Source organism: Laccaria bicolor, genomic scaffold, assembly GCF_000143565.1.
Source record: "Laccaria bicolor S238N-H82 LACBIscaffold_39 genomic scaffold, whole genome shotgun sequence".
In the NCBI taxonomy this organism is placed as follows: domain Eukaryota; kingdom Fungi; phylum Basidiomycota; class Agaricomycetes; order Agaricales; family Hydnangiaceae; genus Laccaria; species Laccaria bicolor.
Window position 1 is genome coordinate 127,461 of NW_001889910.1, and position 20,240 is coordinate 147,700.

Below are 20,240 nucleotides of genomic sequence, written 5' to 3' on the forward strand. Positions count from 1 at the left end.
ACATCATGGCCAAGTTGGCTTTCACATCAGGACAGGCTATTCTCTGCTTTCACATTGATAGTTACTGCTCTGTCTGCTGTCACATTGATAGCTACTGGCCTGTCCCAAAATTTGATCTGAAATGGACCCTGAAGGCAGTGCCTGACATTCTGAGGGGGCAATGATAAATGCAGTAGGGTAGGTATGAAATAGCCCAGGCAGGGATATGAGATTGCAAAGGCAAGGATATGAAATAGCCCAAGGTAGGGAATGAAATAGATATGAAATTGCCCAGGCAGGGATATGAAATTATGCAGGAAGGGATATGAAATTGCCTAAGGCAAGAAATGAAATGAATATGAAGTAGCCCAGGCAGGGATATGAGATTGCCCAGGCAAGGATATGAAATTACCCAGGCAGGGATATGAAATCACCCAGGCAGGGATATGAAATTGCCTAAGGCAAGAAATGAAATGAATATGAAGTAGCCCAGGCAGGGATATGAGATTGCCCAGGCAAGGATATGAAATCACCCAGGCAGGGATATGAAATTGTCTCAGGCAAGAAATGAAATGAATATGAAGTAGCCCAGGCAGGGATGAGATTGCTCAGGCAAGGATATGAAATTGCCCAGGCAGGGATATGAAATGAATATGAAGTAGCCCAGGCAAGGATATGAAAAGGCAATGAAATAAGGCTGGGTAGACAATGAAATGGAAGGCCAGGCAGTAATGAAATTGCAATGAAGTAGTATTGAAATATGTCTCAGGACAGTTATGAAATAGTCATGAGAAGCACTGGTAAAGAAATGAAATACATTTCATAAGTTTTGCCTACTCTTCTCATTTCATAAATTCATTAGGCAGTGTGGATGTCGGTGTGCAGGCACTTGCCTGTATTTTATCATAAAAGTGGTAGCTACTAGTGATCTGACAGCTATCACGGGTGTCGTCTTTGAACGACGTTTCCACCACGCTTGGCCGACGGTCGATACGTCCGTTGGATCTTGGCAGGGCAGATTGGAGGTGATAGCATGGTGAAACTTTGAATTCAATCAAAGGTAAGTCCATGGATACTCGCATAAAGACAAAAACTAACGACTTACTTTCAAGATCAACAATGGATTCTTCACAACTCTTTCAAGGTGGGTAGGGCGTAGTTGGTGACATAATACAGGCCGAAAGCGGGGAACACATGTACACGAACCTTCAAAAAAGTAAGTAATCATGTGCCTGGGGTCTCGAAAGACTGAACATACCTTTTTGTTTTGGTCTTTTACAAGTTTCATCCGCTACCAATGTTATCTGACATGACCCACATGTAGATGACACGTTTAGCGGATGACAATGCGTCATCTCGAAGCATCAGAGACCCATGGCATGGTGGAAGGTGGCGTGGGCACTTCAGGCAACCACCTAACCCTACCCTCTTAGGGTAGTTAGTCCATGCCAATAAGACTACCCTATGAGGGCCCAATACCATGGTATGTCCCACCTATTTCTTGGAGTCCCCTGGGGGTAGCCAGGTACTCCCATGGGATTCTGCTAGGACTTCCACATTCCTCTTACATTTCCTTGGGAATCCCACCTCTGTGGGAGTCCCAAATATTATATTCTCTGGGACTCCTCAAGGTGAGGGACTCCCATATGGTTATCTGGGACTCCTAAGTAGATATGTACCTAAATTTCAACTCACTGGGACTCCCCAGGGTGTGGGATTTCCATCTGGTTAATTGGGACTCCCAAGTATATCTGTACCTAAATTCCTATTCCCTGGGACTCCCAAGAATATATGTGCCTGTGAGTACTAAGTAGCAAAAAGCAAGCCTTGTATCATAACAGAGAAAGCTTAGAACTTCTGACAACCAAGCCTTCTACTAGAACAAACTTATAACAACCAAACCTTATACTACAACAGAGAAGGCTTGAAAATTATAACATAGAGTATAAAGTTGCATAATTTGGAGTTGACACTAAGCCTTATACTATAACAAACTCATAACAACCAATTCTTATACTATAAAAGAGAAGGCCAGTCATGGACAACTGCAAGTTACATGGATAAGTACCACTTCAAGTTACACGGAAACAGAAGTACAACTTTAAGTTGCATAGAAAACCTAAGTCAGGTGATCTTAACACAATAACATACAAATTTAAAAGCAGAAACATAAGGCATATACATAAGGCATATCCATAATGGTCATATAAGTAATAGCAAAGGACAAGTTCAGATAAAAATCATAAGTAACGCTGAGGGACAAGTTCAAATACTATAGTCATGTGCAATTTTTAACGCCTTCCAATTGGAGGATGACCCCAAATTGAATCCTTCGAAGAGCCAGGTCTACCATTCTCTGGAGCAGTTGCATGGCTTCCGGACGGAATTCGTCGTGTAGGATGCACAACAACCTTGCGTGTCTCTTCCTCCAGTTCCGAAATCTTCCGCTTTTTCTGAGGCAGCTGCAGTTCGGAAGGGCCGATATCGAGCTGTCCCACATCCTCTTTGTTGTATGGCCGCTTTGAGAGGCCTTGGCCATCTTCCGGGAGGTGATGGCGATGTAAAGTCTGCTGAGCACCCGAAGAGCCAGCATTATAGTGGTCGTGCGATGGATAGTCGTTCTTGTTCCTTGCAAGGCGATGATCATGCGTTGGAGGTCCGTATGGCTCTCGGCCACCCCCTCGTAAGTCAGAGTCAATTTCGTAATAGCGACTTTGATTGGGGGCAGGAGTGAAATCACGGGTGAACCGGTAGTCGTCACCTTCATCGCCATGATAGATGTTTCGGTTATAGTTTGGATGGTCGTTGTAGATGATATCTCAATGAGACTTGATTGGCTGAGGGCCGACTGGAAATCGCTGCTGAGTTTGTTCATAATCGCGAGAGGACCGAGAGTGAGGGGGATGTCCGTCAAAGTTGTCGGCAGGACCACGATCAATAGAATCTGCCGTAGATCGAGAGTAAGGGGGATTTGTATCAGAGTTGTTGAGTGCTCGTCGAGGATAATCACGACCGCGATCGATAGAATCCGCTGTAGATCGAGAGTGGGGAGGACGTGCACTGGCATTGTTAGGTGCTCGATTGTAAGTGTCCTGATCACAATCTTGCAAATCTATTCTATATCTGGAGTGAGGGGGGCATGTGTCAAAGTTGCTTGGAGCCCACTGATTATAAGTCTGGTCACGATCTTCAGGCTCTGGCAAAAATCGCAAATGAGGGGGAACTGCATTGGAACCCTCTCGTAAAGTGTTTGGGCGGGGAGGTGGACGATGAGATTGAGGCTCTGGTGAAAATCGCAAGTGAGGGGGAACAGCATCGGGATCCTCTCGTGAAGTGTTTGGGTGGGGAGGTGGACGACGTGGAGGTATCTCAACGTGCATTTCGAAGTCTTCTTCATCGTCGCTTTGTGGTTGCGCTGACTTCTGGCATGACTTTTTATGGCCAGTGACTTCGACCGCCTTCGCCCACACCTTCGAGTTGAAGACGGTGGATAAAACCTTTCCTGCAACATCTACCACAAGGGGGATGTCTTGCTGTTTGACCACACGAAGCTTTCGTTGCTCTGATAATGTATAATCAACGAGACAGATTGCAAAGGCAGTTGGCTGAGACTCACCTGACGTCCATGGGACAATGCGAACATACGGTGAGATAACCGAATCATCAAGTTCTTCATCGTTCACCATGAGGCTACTGCGCTTCTGTTTGTACTCATTGATGCGTGTCTGGACAATTCTTTGAAAAAAAGCCTCCCCCTTTCCCTTTCCCTTCAAAGAAAATCCTTCGCGAGGGTACTCATCCACCAGCCCCCAACCAAGGATGGTGACCTCGTTCCTGTACGCGAAGTCCATCCAAGACCAGTTCATCGTGACCTTCTTCATGTTACTGCCTTCCTCATTCCGGGCACTGAAGATCTCAACTAGAAAATGTTACTAAAGAGTGCAAGAAGAGACAATAGGCAAACTTACTGAGATCACTTTGTAGAAATTCTCCAAGGACTCGCATAAGGCAATCACACTTATTTTCATTCGACCTTGGTTCGCAGTGAATCAATGCACTGCTTGCAGCCGTCAATCGCTGGTCCATCTCCGCCATCTTGAACATCCCCTCATAATCTCTCAGCTGAGTCTCGACGGAGGACTTGTAGCGTTCACGGAGTTTCTCATACTCACGGCTGCCGCCCCAAGCCAAGCTTGAGGTTGAATTGGCGTTGACATCGACGGCAAATCCAAAGACCTGAATCCCTGTCTCCTTGTATGCTCGAGTGGCCTTCAACATGTGTTAGCATGACGGAATAGGGTACTGACAATGTAACAACATACCAATTTGGCAAATGGCTCGACCACTTTCTTCACAACTTGCGGGAACTTCCCATCGTCTCGTTTCGATTCCAAGAATGCCCCTATGACGCTGTGATAATAATCAATTTGTTCTTTGAAATGTTCATGAACATCTTCTTGAGAAGGGTTCGCTCCCAAAGTCTTGAGTTCCCGATGATAAAGTTTGGCGACGAACTTTGTCCATGCTTGGGCAGAAACTAGATGTTTTTAATTAGCGGTTGGTAACATGCTTCTACTGTTTCTAATCACCGACGAAAACGTGAAAATCAAACCATTCGTTGGAAATTTGAAGTGCTCCCTCGCCTCATCATGCCGTACATGCGGCTTGTTTCTCAGACAGAATCCTTTCGCCTGCCGATCCCCGAGGACGCTTTAGCCACCACCCTCACCTGTCAATGTATCGGAAGAGCACTGGAGGTTATCGTTGTTCATTTTTGTGGTATGTTTGTTTCCTGATAGGCATTGAGATACTAAAAAGTGCATTTCAGTCCTTGAAAGGTTGAAACTTCATTTTTGCAAATGTCGACCGGCTGCAGTCCAGCTGCTTCAACGTGGGTTATTTCCCTCGGCACCATTTGCCCCTTCCCTGGCTGTGGATATTCGAGTTTTAGAATTTGTATCGCGACTTTTTCTCCATATTTCCCCCAATGCCACTGCATGGTGCAACACGGTTGAAGAATTTCTTCAAAGCCAAGGTTATAAACTTACTACCAAGGTATTTTATTAATTAGATGAAGGGTGAATTTTGGTCTGACTTCAAGAACAGGACTCCCTTCGGCGCCGATTTAGTGAAGCCCTGAAATGGTACAACGGACTTCAAGATGCTACTAACAAACATGTCGACAATGTACTTTATCATGTCCGGACGATCGTTACAGGTTATGACGATGGGACTTGCACAAAAACACTTGATTCTCTCGACGACGAATCGACTTCTCGCGCCACACAATCAACTGCAACTCCTGATAACGAGTCGACTCCTCGGACCACACATCCGCCTGGTGCCGATGCCATTGATGACGATCCAGTACCAGAGCCTCTTCCGCCTAGTACCCGACCACCCCCTGTCACTATGGTTGAAATTGAGGATGAAGATGCGTTTATGAATGCTGGACTCCCTCGGCCCTCAACGCCTCTTAACAGCTCAACAGCTTCTCCTTTCACCCCGATTTCCCGGAAGCGACGTCATTCGGAAGACGCTGATGGCTTGAGAGCTCCGTTTCCAATGCCAATGCCATGCGACCGCCCCAGTGATTATCTTCGTTCACGATGCCCTCTATGCTTTGGGGGAGACCCAAATCAGAGGCTTGGAGGTGATGTGTAGGTCGTTTTGGTTGGTATATTTGTCACTTTTTTGACTGATTCAATTACCAGCCCCGATATTGTCGTGTGTGTCGATGCATGTTTCAAGCAAAAAGAAAATGATCGGCAGTCTGACCCACCTCGTGAGCACCCTCGAAGCGTCTTCATATCAGATGCCACTGCATCAAAGATGGAAAAATATGTTGAGGGCATTCGTCCGAACAAGGCTAAGAAGGGTGCGAAGGGCCAAAAGCCTGTTGATACAAGTAGGAACCACCCTGACTCAGACGAAGAAGATGGCTACAATGGTGCACTGAAGGTTCCACGATCCGTCTTAGCCGGCTGCGAGAAGAGCTTTACAGCTGCCAATGAAACACGTGAAAAGGCCAGCACACAGTTTTTCGCCGTCACCGCACTGATGGCTCTTCTCTGCCGCCATGACCGTGTGATATGGATCGTCAACATGCGATCTGCAGGCGAGAAGCAGCATTACGCTCTGGCGCTCGTTGAGACGCTGTTTCAACACCTGCCCCTCCATTATACGGTCGGGTTACTTTATGATGTTGGCTGTCAACTACATAAAAGTTGCATCAACTGGGGTTTCCTTAGTGCATACCTCCACTGCTTGATGTTTGCTATTTCCGTGTTTCATGCGTTCGGACATCAGTGGCCTTGTCAGATCATATACCATCCTCGAAAGTGCAACGGATTTGGACTCTCCGACGGCGAAGGCTGCGAGCGGTTCTGGAATTCTATCAAGAAATTAATTGCTTATCTACGCGTGTGTGGGGTAAGTCTTCATTCATCCGGGACAATATATCACCTCATTAGTATCTTGTATAGTCACATCAACGTGTTTACACTCTTGATCGACAGGTTCAACAAGCAGATAAGGAGAGCCTTGGTCACCTGGCTCTCTGGCTGCTTCGCCGATCTCGTCATTGTCAAGAGAAGCGATATCTTGCTGAAGTGGCGCTCACAGAATGTGGCTTTCCAGACAATGTTCTTCGGGATGAATGGTCTGCGCAGGTACAGGCTCAAACAAAACCCCTTCCACGTACATTGTATGCTAAACTCCAAATTAAGTGTGAATAGTTTATCCAGGACGGACAAGGAACCAGGGCAAAGACACAGTCTCCAAAGCCATCCGACTTCGAAAAGCACGTGATATTCTGAGGACACGCGTCCGAGAGCAAGAAAACATCATATTGGATCCTTCAGTTTCAGACTATCATGTTTGTGATGCAGAACTGCGCCTAGCCGAAGCTAAGAAGGCATTGAGCTCTGCAGAGTCTCGGGTGCACGCTTCTGAGTCCGCTCTTGGTGTTCAAGAAAGAACCAAGCTTGAGAAGCTCCTAGGAAGCCCTTTTATTGCAGCGAGGATGAATGCTCGGGCCCTTAAGCTACGCTTACGCGAAAAGCTGCGCTCCCGAAAGTTTGAGCTTGACCGCATTGAAAGATCATATCGCAACCACGTCAACGGTGTGTCTTTTTTTCACATTCTGTACTCCACACCTACTTAATATTATAAAACAGAGCGCAAAGTTCACCATCATCTCGAAGATTCTGTGAAGCGTCGTGATCCTAGCATTCAAAAACTCGCTCGTGACTACAACAACTTGTGCGATGTAATGCTACGGTTAAAAGCTCAGCGCAAGGCACCTCCGGGCTCAGTTTGCCCATCTAAGATTGTCATGAAGGGTTTGTTTGCTCTGGATGTTGACGACGAAATTTGGCAGGATGCTGGATTGGAAGATTCACTTGACGGCACCACGGCAGATCCACCACTGTGGCTTTGCGATGATCTTGTGAGGTCCGGAATTCGTGTGCGATTAGAGCTTGATAGATGCATGGAAGAGGAAGACCGCATTAAACATGAACGTAAGGTGCTTCAAAGTTGGTATTCAGAGGAGTGGAATATCACCAGTTCTGCATATGATAACACTGGTATGTTTCACTATTTCAACGCTTTGTGTAGCTTCTCATCATGTTTTAGATTCACCGGAGTTGCGCTATCAACTCCAATTATGAAAGGATGAACTTCTCCATGTCCTGTCGATATGGAAGAAGTCCTTACAATCCTTACCTGCTGACACCGTTATACCAGCCTGGGGCCCAACAGAAGACAAGATCACAGCTGCTCGAATCGCCCAAGTCACCTCCCGTTTGTACGATGACTATGATGATATAGAGGAGGTCAGATCATCTGTTGAGCTAGATGAATTGAGTTCGTCTGATTTAGAAAGTCTTGATGCAGATTTGATTGACACTCTTGAGGCTATTGACCTTGCAGATGCTTTCCGTGGGGAGGATATTGGTAATTAGTCTAACGTCGTTTACAACTTATTATGACTTCCAAGGAATTGTTGTTTGAATATCTATCTATTTGTGGGAGTCCACCTTCAGTTTTCTTCATTCTCTGGGTGTCCAAGCAAACCTCTGGGGACTCCCATGTTAGATCTTGAGGTACTTCTGGAAGTCCTACAGATGTTTAACTTGCTCTTTGGGAGTCCCAGCGAGGCTTGTGGGAATCCAACAATAATATCCTTGGGACTTCCAGGTTAGATCTGGAAGTCCTACAGATGTTGAACTTCCTCTATGGGAGTCCCAGGGAGGCTTGTGGGAATCCAACCATAATATCCTTGGGACTCCCATGTTAGATCTTGAGGTAATTCTGGAAGTCCTACAGATGTTGAACTTCCTCTATGGGAGTCCCAGGGAGGCTTGTGGGAATCCAACCATAATATCCTTGGGACTCCCATGTTAGATCTGGAAGTACTTCTGGAAGTCCTACAGATGTTCAACTTCCTCTATGGGACTCCCAGAGAGGCTTGTGGGAATCCAACCATAATATCCTTGGGACTCCCATGTTAGATCTTGAGGTAATTCTGGAAGTCCTATAGATGTTCTGATTATGTGTCTAGGCAGATAGATCTCTAGAGGCTAGGAGTCCCATGCTCAATTGGCTTGGTGGGCCCTCCATTCAACACTTTGAAATGCTTTCCAGTCCTACATGATAATTATAAGACTTATTAAGATATGTTGTCAGTTGATTTCCTCAATGAAATTTGTTCCAGATGGACACTAGCTTTTTCATCCATGTAAATAAATTGGTCAAGTTGGTGTCCATATCAATTGAACATCCCAACACTTCACTTGCCAGCCATTCAGCTCTTCATGATGAAACACTGCATGTGAGCATGGAGTTAGAACTCTTATCTAAGTTTACCTTAAGTTAACAATACCTGTCTCCTTATTTCTCTCCATAGAAAAATCTAAGTTTACCTCAAGTCAACAATGCCTTTGTCTCCTTATTTCTCTCCATAGCAAAATTGTTTTATTCTCATAATTATGAGTTAGTACTACATTTGTTGGCTAGCTGGCTTTCAAGTAAAATCTATTTGGAAATGATTGGGGCCCTGGGAGTCCCAATATAACAAAATAAATTTGGATGGGATTCCCCTGGGTGAGGGAATCCCATGCAAAATATGTTCAGGACTCCCACAGATCTTGGATTCCCAAGGACAGAGGAAGCAACCATGGAAGTCCAGGTAAATACCATGGGAGTACCTGGCTACCCCCAGGGGACTCCATGAAATAGGTGGGACATACCATGGTATTGGGCCCTCATAGGGTAGTCTTATTGGCATGGACTAACTACCCTAAGAGGGTAGGGTTAGGTGGTTGCCTGAAGTGGCGTGGGACTGATTGGCAGAGGACGATACGTCGTCTTGGGGCAGGGCATGGTTCAACAGTAGGAAGGCTTGACGACGAGCTGGAGGACTCATATTGCCGGACGACGATATGTCGTCTTGGAGCCAGGAGGGGTGCAGGACCTGGTGGAACGATTGGAAACGTTGAAGTGAGAGTTTGATATGTCCGACATCCATCAACAAACTTCGGCGACAGGTCAGTTTGTGCAATTCACTGTGTCAATCCGAGAGAACGAGGAGACCCCAGTTCCACAGAAAAAACTACATATGATGATGTCCCTCCACCAGCAGAGACCACACTTTCATCACTGCGCACCTTCTCTGTCACTTGCACTGTTGCAGCTGGCGCTGAGCGCTAAGCTCTCGAGCTTCAAATTTAGCCAATCATCTGAGGTATGCAAGGATGGCAGGGGTTTTGAGCCAAGTTGGAGTTGAGAACATGAGGAGGTTGGACCTCATGAACATGATTGGCAAAAGCCCTGGTAAGTTGTAACAACCCGATTTTCCACGAAAGAGTTGTTTTATCACCTCCTAGTGCACGGACGAACGCGAATATCCCTTGGCCTCAACCTTGATCACCTCGAATTTTTGTTTGATGGGATGGGTGCGACTGGCGTTTTTTCCTCATGGCCCTTTGCCTGCTCTTCGGATGTAGTCGAAACCCAGAACGAGCGAGGCACCAAGGTAACGCAACACATATATTCCTCAGAAAAGCGATGAAATCTCATATGTATTTCTGCTGTCATAACAGACAATAGACCCTGACAATTCCTACCCTGTTATTACCCTAGGCAAAGAAATGAAAAATAGCCCTAGGCAGCAATGAAATACCAAAAATATCACCCTGGGAAAGCAAAAAAAATAGCCCAGGCAGGAATGAAATAGATATGAAACAGAAATGAAATGGATATGAAACAGAAATGAAATGAAAAATAGCCCAGGCAGGAATGAAAAATAGTGCTAGGCAGGAATGAAATAGAAATGAAATAGAAATGAAATAATACCTTGAAGGAAATGAGATACATTTCATAAGGTTTGCCATGTTATCTCATTTCATAAAAAACCTAGGCAATTAACAAATCGTTGTGCTGGCAGTTGCCAGTGTTTTATGATCAAAGTGGTAGGGACCACTCGGAATCTCTGAGTCGGTTCATCTGCGGCCCTGCAAATTTCTCATGGATAGGTTGGGAACTACATAATAAGGTCAAACATCTCTATCCTGGTCGCAATCTTCTTCTTCCTGGAAGCGACTTTGCCACCATGAGCGCCGTCGCAAACGATCCTCAGGGTGATGCTACCGATGCCCCCATCCAGGAGCCAGAGAGAAAAAAGAGGCAGTATAAGGATTTTGGCCAGGACGACGAGAAAGCAACTTGTGATTTGTTGATTTTATTCAACTTGTTCTATGCGGTTCTGACACGCATATAGACGTCAAGGTCGATATGTCCACGGTACGTCTTCAATGTGTTTAATCTTGCTTGGCTCATACAAACGTGCATCCCTGCAGATCGAACTAAAGGCAGAGGATTTGTACGACAAGGAAAAAGTTGACTTGGAAACTATCGTTATCAACAATGTCTTCAAGCTCTTGCAGTGCACTGCAGAGGGGTTGAACCATGAGGAGGCTCAACGACGACTCAAGCTATTTGGCCCCAACAAACTGGAATCTGAGGAACAGAATCCATTCCTTCAGGTTACTAGTCTTTTAGTTTCTCTAGGCGCACGTTTCTGATTAATTCTGCTCAGTTCTTGAGTTTTATGTGGAACCCCCTGTCATGGGTGATGGAAGCCGCCGCACTCGTCGCTATCGTACTTTCAAACAGTCAGGCCAAACCCCCTGACTGGCCTGATTTTGTCGGTATTGTTCTCTTGCTATTCATCAACTCTGCCATTGGTTTCTATGAAGAACATAATGCTGGAAATGCCATCAAGGCTCTTATGGACTCCTTGGCACCTAAAGCCAAGGTTAGATGCGACGGCCAATGGTCAGAAATCGAATCGTCCATTCTCGTCCCTGGGGATATGGTGTCATTCAAAATCAGTGATATCATCCCAGCCGATTGCCGTCCGACGGAGGCCATCAATGTTTCTATTGATCAGGCCGCTTTGATGGGTGAGTCACTGCCTCAGTCCAAGAAAATGGGTGACCAGTGCTTTTTGTGAGTCTATAATGTTTTCGGAGCACATTGTTCAGCTTCTGACGTCTTTTTTTTCAGGGGATCCACGTGCAAGCAGGGTGAAGCTGAGGGAGTGGTTATCTCCACTGGCCCCAACACCTTCTTTGGTCGTGCTGCCTCGCTCGTAGGCCAGGATGATGACACCACTGGTCACTTGCAGAAGATTTTGGCTCAAATTGGATCTTTCTGTCGTGTCACCATTGGTGTCTTCATCATTGCAGAAATCTTTGTCTTGTACGCTGGCTTCAGGTACAGGTACCGTGATGGTCTTGACAACATCCTTGTTCTTCTCATCAGTGGTATCCCCATTGCCATGCCCACCGTCCTCTCAGTCACCCTCGCCGTCAGTGCTCAGCAATTAGCCAAGTACAAGGCCATTGTTACATGCATCACCACCATTGAAGAGTTGGCCGGTGTTACTATCCTGTGCTCTGATAAGACCGGAACTTTGACCACCAACAAGCTCACCATTGACCGCAACACTATACAGACATACAGCCCCTTCTCTGTGGAGGATGTTATACTCCTTTCCGCTTGAAGAGTTGGCCGGTGTTACTATCCTGTGCTCTGATAAGACCAGAACTTTGACCACCAACAAGCTCACCATCGACCGCAACACTATACAGACATACGGCCCCTTCTCTGCGGAGGATGTTATACTCATTTCCGCTTACGCCTCACGTGTGGAGAATCAGGACGCCATTGACACATCCGTTGTTCAAGCGCTCAGAGATACAGCCCGTGCTTGTGCCGGAATCAAACTGCTTGACTTCAAGCTGTTCAACCCCATTGACAAGTGTACCGAGATCACATACCGTGAAGAGTCGACAGGCAAACTTAAGTGTGTCACCAAGGGTATGACAGCCATCATCATCGAACTTTGCATGCACAACAAGACCAAGGAGCTGGAGGAGAGGTTGGAGAAGGACGTAGAAGACTTTGCTATCCATGGTCTCCGTGCCCTGGCCCTCGCTTACAAGGAATTGGACGGTGATGATCATGAGGCTGAGGGTAACAGGTTTGAGCTGATTGGTCTCCTGGCTATCTTTGATCCTCCCCATGGTGATACTAAGCAAACCATTGATGATGCACTGGCTCTTGGTGTTCGCATCAAAATGGTCACTGGTGATCAACTTGCTATCGCCAAAGAAACCGGCCGCCGTCTTGGGTTGGGAGACCACATGTACCCTGCGAAGGTGTTGAAGGACGGCCCAGCCCCCGGAAGCAAGTTCAGCAACCTTGATGAGATGATTGTGGATGCTGATGGGTTCGCTGGGGTGTTCCCTGAGCACAAGTACGAAATTGTCAAGCGGTTACAAGGGCTTGGGCATTTGTGTGCGATGACGGGTGATGGTGCCAACGACGCCCCTGCTCTGTCTCGTGCCAATGTCGGTATCGCTGTGGAAGGTGCAACGGATGCTGCTCGTGGTGCTGCTGATATCGTGCTCACTGAACCGGGTCTTTCCACCATCGTCCACGCCATCCGCCAATCCCATATTATCTTCCAATGTATGAGGAACTACTCGATCTACGCATGCGCCATCACCATCCGTATTGTTGTGTGTTTCGCCATCCTGTCATTTGTATACAAGTTCAACTTCCCGCCGTTTATGATTCTGATCATTGCACTCCTCAATGATGGGACTATCATGACACTTTCGGTTGATCGTGTGCTTCCTTCTCTGATGCCGGATAGTTGGGATTTGGTTGAGATTTTCTCGTACGCTTTTGCTTATGGTATTTACCTCACTGCGTCCACGTAAGTTCATCATACCCAACTTATCAATTTCATGGCTGACATTTTCGAACACTAGCATTGCCCTCGTCTGCATCATCATCGAGACCAACTTCTTCCAAGACAAGTTTGGTGTCTCCCTCGACACCGCACCTCCTATCTCGCACAACAACCCCAAGCTGCACATGATTGTCTACCTTCAAGTTGCTATCATCTCACAAGCCCTCATCTTCGTCACCCGTTCGCATGGTTTCTTCTTCATGGAGCGGCCCTCTACAGCACTCAAGGGTGCGTTCTGCTTTGCCCAATTCATCTCATCCATCATTGCTGCGTACGGTGACATGGGCTTCACTAAGATCAAGGCTATCTCTGGTGGTTGGATCGGCATTGTTTGGATCTGGGTGGGTATCTTTTCTCCAGTCACATGTTAACCTTATCCTGACATATCGTATATATAGAACATCATCTGGTTCATCCCTCTGACTGGGTTAAATTTGGAATGAAAGCCACCGTTATCAAGGCTATCTGCAAGTGTCGTGAGCACATTGCCCAAGAAGTGGCTGCCACCGGCGTCCCACTCACCCGCACCCAATCGCATGCTGCGTCCATCCACGAATCGCTCTACTCGAATTGTGTGTCATTCATCAAGCGTGCGGCATGTAAAGTGGGCTTTGGCGGAAAGATCTCGGCAAAGCCTGAGGAGCTGCACCGATTCAGCTCTATTCAAGCCCAGAGAGTTGGCCAGACGCTCGCGAGGAATCCGAGTAGGATTGGTGGGACGGCCCCTGTATAGTTTTCCTTCTTTTGACAAGCATAATAGTCCCTATAGACGGAAGAATCGAATCCAATTGCTTATAAACCATGGGGAAAAAAAACCGAAAAATACAGTCACCCACCATACCGAACATAATTCAGGCAACTACGGGACAAGGGTGGAGGGAACGAAGGGATCTTGGAGCATGGCAACCCTTCAACAGAACTGCGAATGAGAGCTGGAGAAATTTGAATGGATCAGGACTAGCTTATGGACTCAGGGAATAGAGTACAAAATGAACAAATTAGTGAAGAGAACGGAGAAGAAGTGAACGTGGTTTTAGGCAGGGAAGCTCAGCTTCCTATTCCTCCCCGGATATTCATGCATGTTTTCCCCACTGAGATTCACACCTTTCTAATCCTTCGTTCCACCTTCTTCATTGCCTCTTCCTGACCATAACTTACAGCCCGCTTCCCATTCCTGCCCTTTGACTGAACGCAAGCAAAGTTAACCACCCGGACATTCTCCACTAAACAGAGGAGATTACAGAGGGAAATACCGTGACTCAGTTCATCTCCCTTTAAGCCCATAAGTTCCTTTGAAGGGTGTTCCTTCCTTCCTTCTTTTTGCCCTGCGTTGACGGAGTCCATTTCTCGTATCGCCACTTAATTGTCTACCTCCCTCGCATTCTACCCCTCCCGCCATTTATTCCATTCTTTTTTTACACCTTTCATTCAGAGCCGACTTGTCTCCCAATGGGTTTCCATTTGTTTTGCTCCGACTGACTCCACAGTGCATTATCCTTTGCTTTTCTTTCTTTCTTTCTTCCCTTCCCTTCATAACACTTTCCTCTTCCTAATTAACGCTGTTCCTACGTGCCCCCAACACAGTGACAGTGCCTGGGTTTAATTACCCTCCTGTTTCGAAAACGTCTGGTTCCTCCCTCACCCAGGTGCCGTTGGTGTGGTCCTCCCGCTTTGCTTCCTTCTGTTAAAAGAGTGGTGCGGTCATCGTGCATCCATCCCGTCATCATTCCCTTTTCTGAGGTTCTTCTCCATGTTTCTTTTTGTCCCTTTTGATTGATATACTCAAGCTTCTGTTGAATGAGCGCATAACCTTCCGACACCCTCCAGCAGTGTGCTATCGAGCCAGGTTGAACGAGGAAAACAGCGGAGAGGTAAGTTCTTGCTCGATTTTTACGTTCTTGGGCTCTACTTGACCTAAATTGCATCAGGAACAACCTCCCGAGTTTTCGAAACATATCACCTCACCGTTCAAAGTCAGTGTTCGGTTCTGCAGAGCAATGAGGTCTCTTGTCCTAAATTGAGGCTTACAGGTAAGTTCTTGCTCGATTTTTACGTTGTTGGGCTCTACTTGACCGAAATTGCATCAGGAACAACCTCCCGAGTTTGCGAAACATATCGCCTCACCGTTCAAAGTCGATGTTTGGTTTTGCAGAGCAATAAGGTCTCTTATCCTAAATTGAGGCTTACAGGTAAGTTCTTGCTCGATTTTTACGTTGTTGGGCTCTACTTGACCGAAATTGCTACAGGAACAACCTCCTGAGTTTGTGAAATATGGCGCCGAACCGTTCAAGTTCAGTGTTTGGTTCTGTGGGGAAATAAGGTCTCTTGCTGGAAATTGCGGCTCACATGGAAGTTCTTACTTGTATTCTATGTTTTTGGGCTCAATTTAACAGGAATTGCTTCAGGAGTGATCTGCCAAATTAATGAAATTTGGCACACCCTTGTTCAACTTTAGCATTCGGTTTTGTGGAGAAGTATGGTACATATTACTAATGTGGCTGAGTACAGTATGTGTGTATGACCAAGTAACTGGGAACGATTATAAGACAACGCAATAGAGATTATTCTTGAAGATATTTGTATGCTACAGTGGATGAGAGGCTCGACAAAAAAAATGAAGAAATAAAAAGAAAAGACAAAGAAAAAAAGTTAATGATACAATGAAAGCATGATTAATTTTTAAGTGGCCATAATGACATCCCCAGAGGAGGGAGCACTAGACTCAGGGCAAGGGCCACCTACCTTGCCCTTCTTCTGCCGCTTTGTTTGGAGTTTGTGATGAAGCTGCGGCATTGAGAATGCAAGACGTGTATCTTCAAGAACTTGGACAGCTTGCGAGGCCGTAAGCCCAGTGCTAATGGAGGTCTCTATTCGACTGATGAAAAACTGAAATTGAGACCATTTTTGACAGGCCTGAAGAGGCAGATTAATGTTGTGTTGAGAGGTGAACAATGTGAAAAAAGACATACAGTGGTGTTTTGGCGAGGACGCCATGCAACATGGTGTCCCTTGTTTGACCGCTTGTCCTTGTGAGAACCCCATTCAGTCTCCACCATCTGCAATGGAGGCTTGCGACCAACTCCCTCAATAGCTGTACCCTCATCCCAGCACTTCCAGAGAGAGCTGACATCAGAAAATTCACCCAAATTGCCTGGGCCCCAACAATCCCAAAGAAAATCAAGATGGACAACCAGACTGAACAGAGCCTGCCATCCACATGATGACACAGAAAAGTCGGGGTAAGCAGTCATTGTAGTCTGGTCAGACACAAATGCTGCTGCTGGGGGAAGAATGATGTCAAAGGGGGTGGGCAGCGCCAAGGGACCAGGTGAGAGCCGTAGCACATGATACTTACTGCCTTTATGGTTCACAGACACCACATATCGTGACGCAGCTCCCTGGGAGTGAACAGAAAGCAGCTCTGGATCGACTACAGGAGGTGGTAGAATATAGTGTTCGAAAGTCCGGTTAGGTCCAGTTATTGGGTGCCCAGGGGCTCTAACCGAGACCGAGACCAGTTAGCCTTTGTCCCGAAACCTAAAATAACCTAACTGGACCACAACTAACTGGTTACAGTCGGTTATTTGCAGTTACTAACCGGTTAGGACCGAAAAATAAAGAATCGGTTGTAACAAGGCAAATATGCTCATATGTATCTTGATACGTATTATTTCTGCATATTCTAGCTTTAAAACGAGCCCAAGAACGCTAAAATCGGTGAAGAATTGACATATCTATGCAATTATCCTTGAAAGTCTACACATTTGAGTGATATTTTAGAGATTTGACTGGCTGCAGTGGCAGCATGGAGTGGGGTACCCGCACTTGCCACCATAGTCTCAATCAAGGGAGGCTGCGGTGACAAAAAGTTGGAATGTGGCCCTGTTGGGCTGGGGGTAGCTGAACGAGAGCCAACAACGGCCACATGAGTTTTTACACTATGTGATGGGGGTACCCGCACTTGCCACCATAGTCTCTATCAAGGGAGGCTGCGGTGACAAAAAGTTGGAATGTGGCCCTGTTGGGCTGGGGGTAGCTGAACGAGAGCCAACAATGGCCACATGAGTTTTTACACTATGTGATGGAGAGAGTGGCTCAGTTCGACGTGCAAGAACTTCAAGCAATGAGTGGGATGACTTGACAGCTTCCGACAGCTCTCTTTGTGACGTTGAAAGGGAGAGGAAGGTGCTCTGTGTTGCGACCTCCTTAAAGTTCGCTGCAATCTCGGTATCTACTTGGAAGTGGGCCTCAACTTCTTTCTGAGCATGAGGCCATCGTGAAATGAACTTGGAAGCCAGGGACGACTTAAAAATTGGCATGCGGCTAAATAGCGGTGAGTCAGGAAACTTTTTGTGGATGGCAGCAGTAGCCTAGCAAAGATTGAGACAGTGAGAATCAGTAAAAACTAAACAGAGCAATGAGATGTAGACGCACCTGCCAGAAGAAAGGGCGAAGTTGTTGCAACAGCTCAACAAAATTGACCAAGCCCTGGTTGACGTGTGCCTTCCCTTTGAGCTCAACAAGTACCCTCTCCGCAAAAGGGAACAATTGGGTTTGGAGCTCATCGGGAACAGCAACAGTGGCCCAGGGAACATGATAAGCCTCCCCAACATAGAAACCTGCCAACGCCGTAACCGCCTAATGACTAAATGAGTTTCCCTGAAGGAACAATTGGCCTAAAGAAAACTTACAGACTTCGGAATCTTGGTGGAATAAACCTCACGTTGAACGGTACTTGCCCAGTGTCCGATGGCACCAATTTCATCCATTGTAACACTAAAAATGATGAGCAGCAGCTGGCACACAAATAAGTCATGACGTACCCCATCTCTTCAAGGTGGGTAGGGATAGTCTTGCAGGCGAGGTGGAGCTTCTTTTTTGATTTGATGGATGTCGATTCGAGGAATTTTGTGTCCATTTTTCGGAGGGTATCATCACCACAGGCCTTCCCCACTGTTTTTCCAAACATAAGCTTTACCTGATAGTTTGGTTTGGTAAGGAACAACATTGATTTCAGATGAGGGCAGACTTGCCTTGCACCAGGTCAATGGGTAAGACCAGTCCCAACCCTCAATCTTCTCGCACACATTCTCCTGGTCAAATATGTAATGCAAAAGGATAGCAAGAGCTCCAACAGAGCAACGAAGCGGATTGCATCGTGGCAGCACGAAGTTGTAGTCCGGTTCCTTCTTCTCTTATCCTCATCTCAGTAAGATATAAAACCAACAATACAAGTAAACTACAGACTCCTGGCTTCGAGACCTTTGTCTCATGATAAAGGGAAAGTACACCAAAATAATATTTACCAACACCGCAGTGTTGCCCGTCAGGTGTTGTATAGTTAGGAACAAGCAGGGAGTGGGGTTGAAGGCAGCTGAGCAGCAGATTGATGAGCTCATCGCCACGGTTGAGAGTGGTGCACTGCCAAGTCCAGCTAAAATGTGCTTTGATGACTGATGGGACTAGTGAGATAATGTTGTTAGCAATGGTAGAGAAGACATGTAATGGAACTCACATTGATCGAGCTTCATGAAGATAGCGGATGTGATCTCCTCGAAGTGCACGGCGTGCAGCTGTGAGTCCAGTATCGTGTTTTCGCTGATGTCGAAAAACTCGTCTCTGGAAAGTATAGTTATGAGAAATGGAAGATGTAGGTGGGGAAAACTGACTTACTCAAGGCGCAAGCGTTGGGATTCTACCATAAGAGCCTTGTAAAAATCCTGGCTCCTCGATGTAGATGTGGGCCGACGTGCTTGCAGGGTAGGGTCGTCATTGCACTGTTGCTGCCGAACGCGGCCGAGCATGGTCATATTCTTTTTCAATGATGACTATGGCATGAATATGTCAGTTAATGAGGCTCAAACAAAGACAGGGGTCACCGACCGATGATAAGCGTGCCAGGCCCTCCTTTGGGTGACCTTGGGTTGTAAGGAGGCTCCTTGTTGCAGCATACTTGAGGTATTCCATGGTGTGGTTGGCATTGACGATGTGGTCAGGGATCATGCCCGCAGCGATCGCTATGGGTACCCAGCGCTGCCATGCAGGCGTTAGTGATGTCCCCTTGCATAAAAACTGATAGAAAACATACCCGCCACAGAGAGAGCATGCTGTACTTTACCCTCCCACATGAGTTCTGGCGGATTCCGGTGGAGTGTTGGAATTCCATTTGGAATCCACCGGAATCCACAGGAATCTCGGAATCTGCTGGAATTGTAGGAATCTCAGATTCCACCGGATTCCAAGTGGAATTCCAACAGATTCCAAGTGGAATTCCAAGTCAGATTCCAAGTGGAATTCCAACACATTCCAACTTCATTCCAACACATTCCAACTTCATTCCAACTTCATTCCAACACATTCCAACTTCAATCCCTGAATAACCAATGTTTATCACTCCTCCACCCATTACCTAACCACTTTGTGTAACTTAGACCCAGTACTTTACCCTCCCCCATGAGTTCCGGCGGACTCCAGCGGACTCCCATAGAATGTCAGAATTCCATCTGGAGTCCGCCGGAATGGTAGGAATCTCAAATTCCAGTGGATTCTGCCGGATTCTGAATGGAATTCCAATGGATTCTGCCAGATTCTGAATGGAATTCCAATGGATTCTGCCAGATTCTGAATGGAATTCCAATGGATTCCGCCGGAATCTGAATGGAATTCCAGTGGATTCTGCTGGACTCTGAATAGGTCTTCAGTACTTTACCCTCCCCCAGATGCTCTGATCAGAGCTGATCAGTGCTGAGCAAGACTGATTAGCACTGATCAGAACTGAGCTAGAGGTCAGGTGACTTGAGCTGTATTTATTGAAGTCAGAAATTCAAACCTCCTTATAAAATTCACAAGTGAATTAGATCAAATAATGATGTATTTCAATTATAATACAAAATATATTTAACTACATACAGTGTATACTAGAGAGGGAGGGGAG

General features: G+C 46.4%; 4 protein-coding genes across 4 annotated transcripts; 2 read left to right on the forward strand and 2 right to left on the reverse strand.

Moving 5' to 3' along the window:
• Positions 1-2,270: 2,270 nt before the first annotated feature.
• Positions 2,271-4,751, reverse strand: LACBIDRAFT_332167 (uncharacterized protein; the record flags this gene model as incomplete). The annotated part of the gene is made up of 6 exons (XM_001886673.1): positions 2,271-2,740; positions 2,909-3,541; positions 3,596-3,898; positions 3,948-4,248; positions 4,302-4,516; positions 4,709-4,751. 6 exons carry the CDS (start codon positions 4,749-4,751, stop codon positions 2,271-2,273), a joined length of 1,965 nt encoding a protein of 654 aa, XP_001886708.1.
• Positions 4,629-7,652, forward strand: LACBIDRAFT_308195 (uncharacterized protein; the record flags this gene model as incomplete). Its single annotated transcript, XM_001886596.1, has 8 exons — positions 4,629-4,758; positions 4,808-5,034; positions 5,086-5,639; positions 5,694-6,411; positions 6,465-6,678; positions 6,726-7,103; positions 7,158-7,568; positions 7,618-7,652. 8 exons carry the CDS (start codon positions 4,629-4,631, stop codon positions 7,650-7,652), a joined length of 2,667 nt encoding a protein of 888 aa, XP_001886631.1.
• A 2,942-nt stretch (positions 7,653-10,594) lies between these two features.
• On the forward strand, positions 10,595-14,039 carry LACBIDRAFT_308196 (plasma membrane H+-transporting ATPase; the record flags this gene model as incomplete). The annotated part of the gene is made up of 8 exons (XM_001886597.1): positions 10,595-10,709; positions 10,763-10,785; positions 10,842-11,027; positions 11,081-11,493; positions 11,551-12,043; positions 12,111-13,270; positions 13,326-13,651; positions 13,705-14,039. The coding sequence occupies 8 exons, from the start codon at positions 10,595-10,597 to the stop codon at positions 14,037-14,039; spliced, it is 3,051 nt and encodes a 1,016-aa protein (XP_001886632.1).
• A 1,946-nt stretch (positions 14,040-15,985) lies between these two features.
• On the reverse strand, positions 15,986-16,557 carry LACBIDRAFT_308198 (uncharacterized protein; the record flags this gene model as incomplete). The annotated part of the gene is made up of 2 exons (XM_001886674.1): positions 15,986-16,219; positions 16,276-16,557. The coding sequence occupies 2 exons, from the start codon at positions 16,555-16,557 to the stop codon at positions 15,986-15,988; spliced, it is 516 nt and encodes a 171-aa protein (XP_001886709.1).
• Between the last annotated feature and the right edge of the window lie 3,683 nt (positions 16,558-20,240).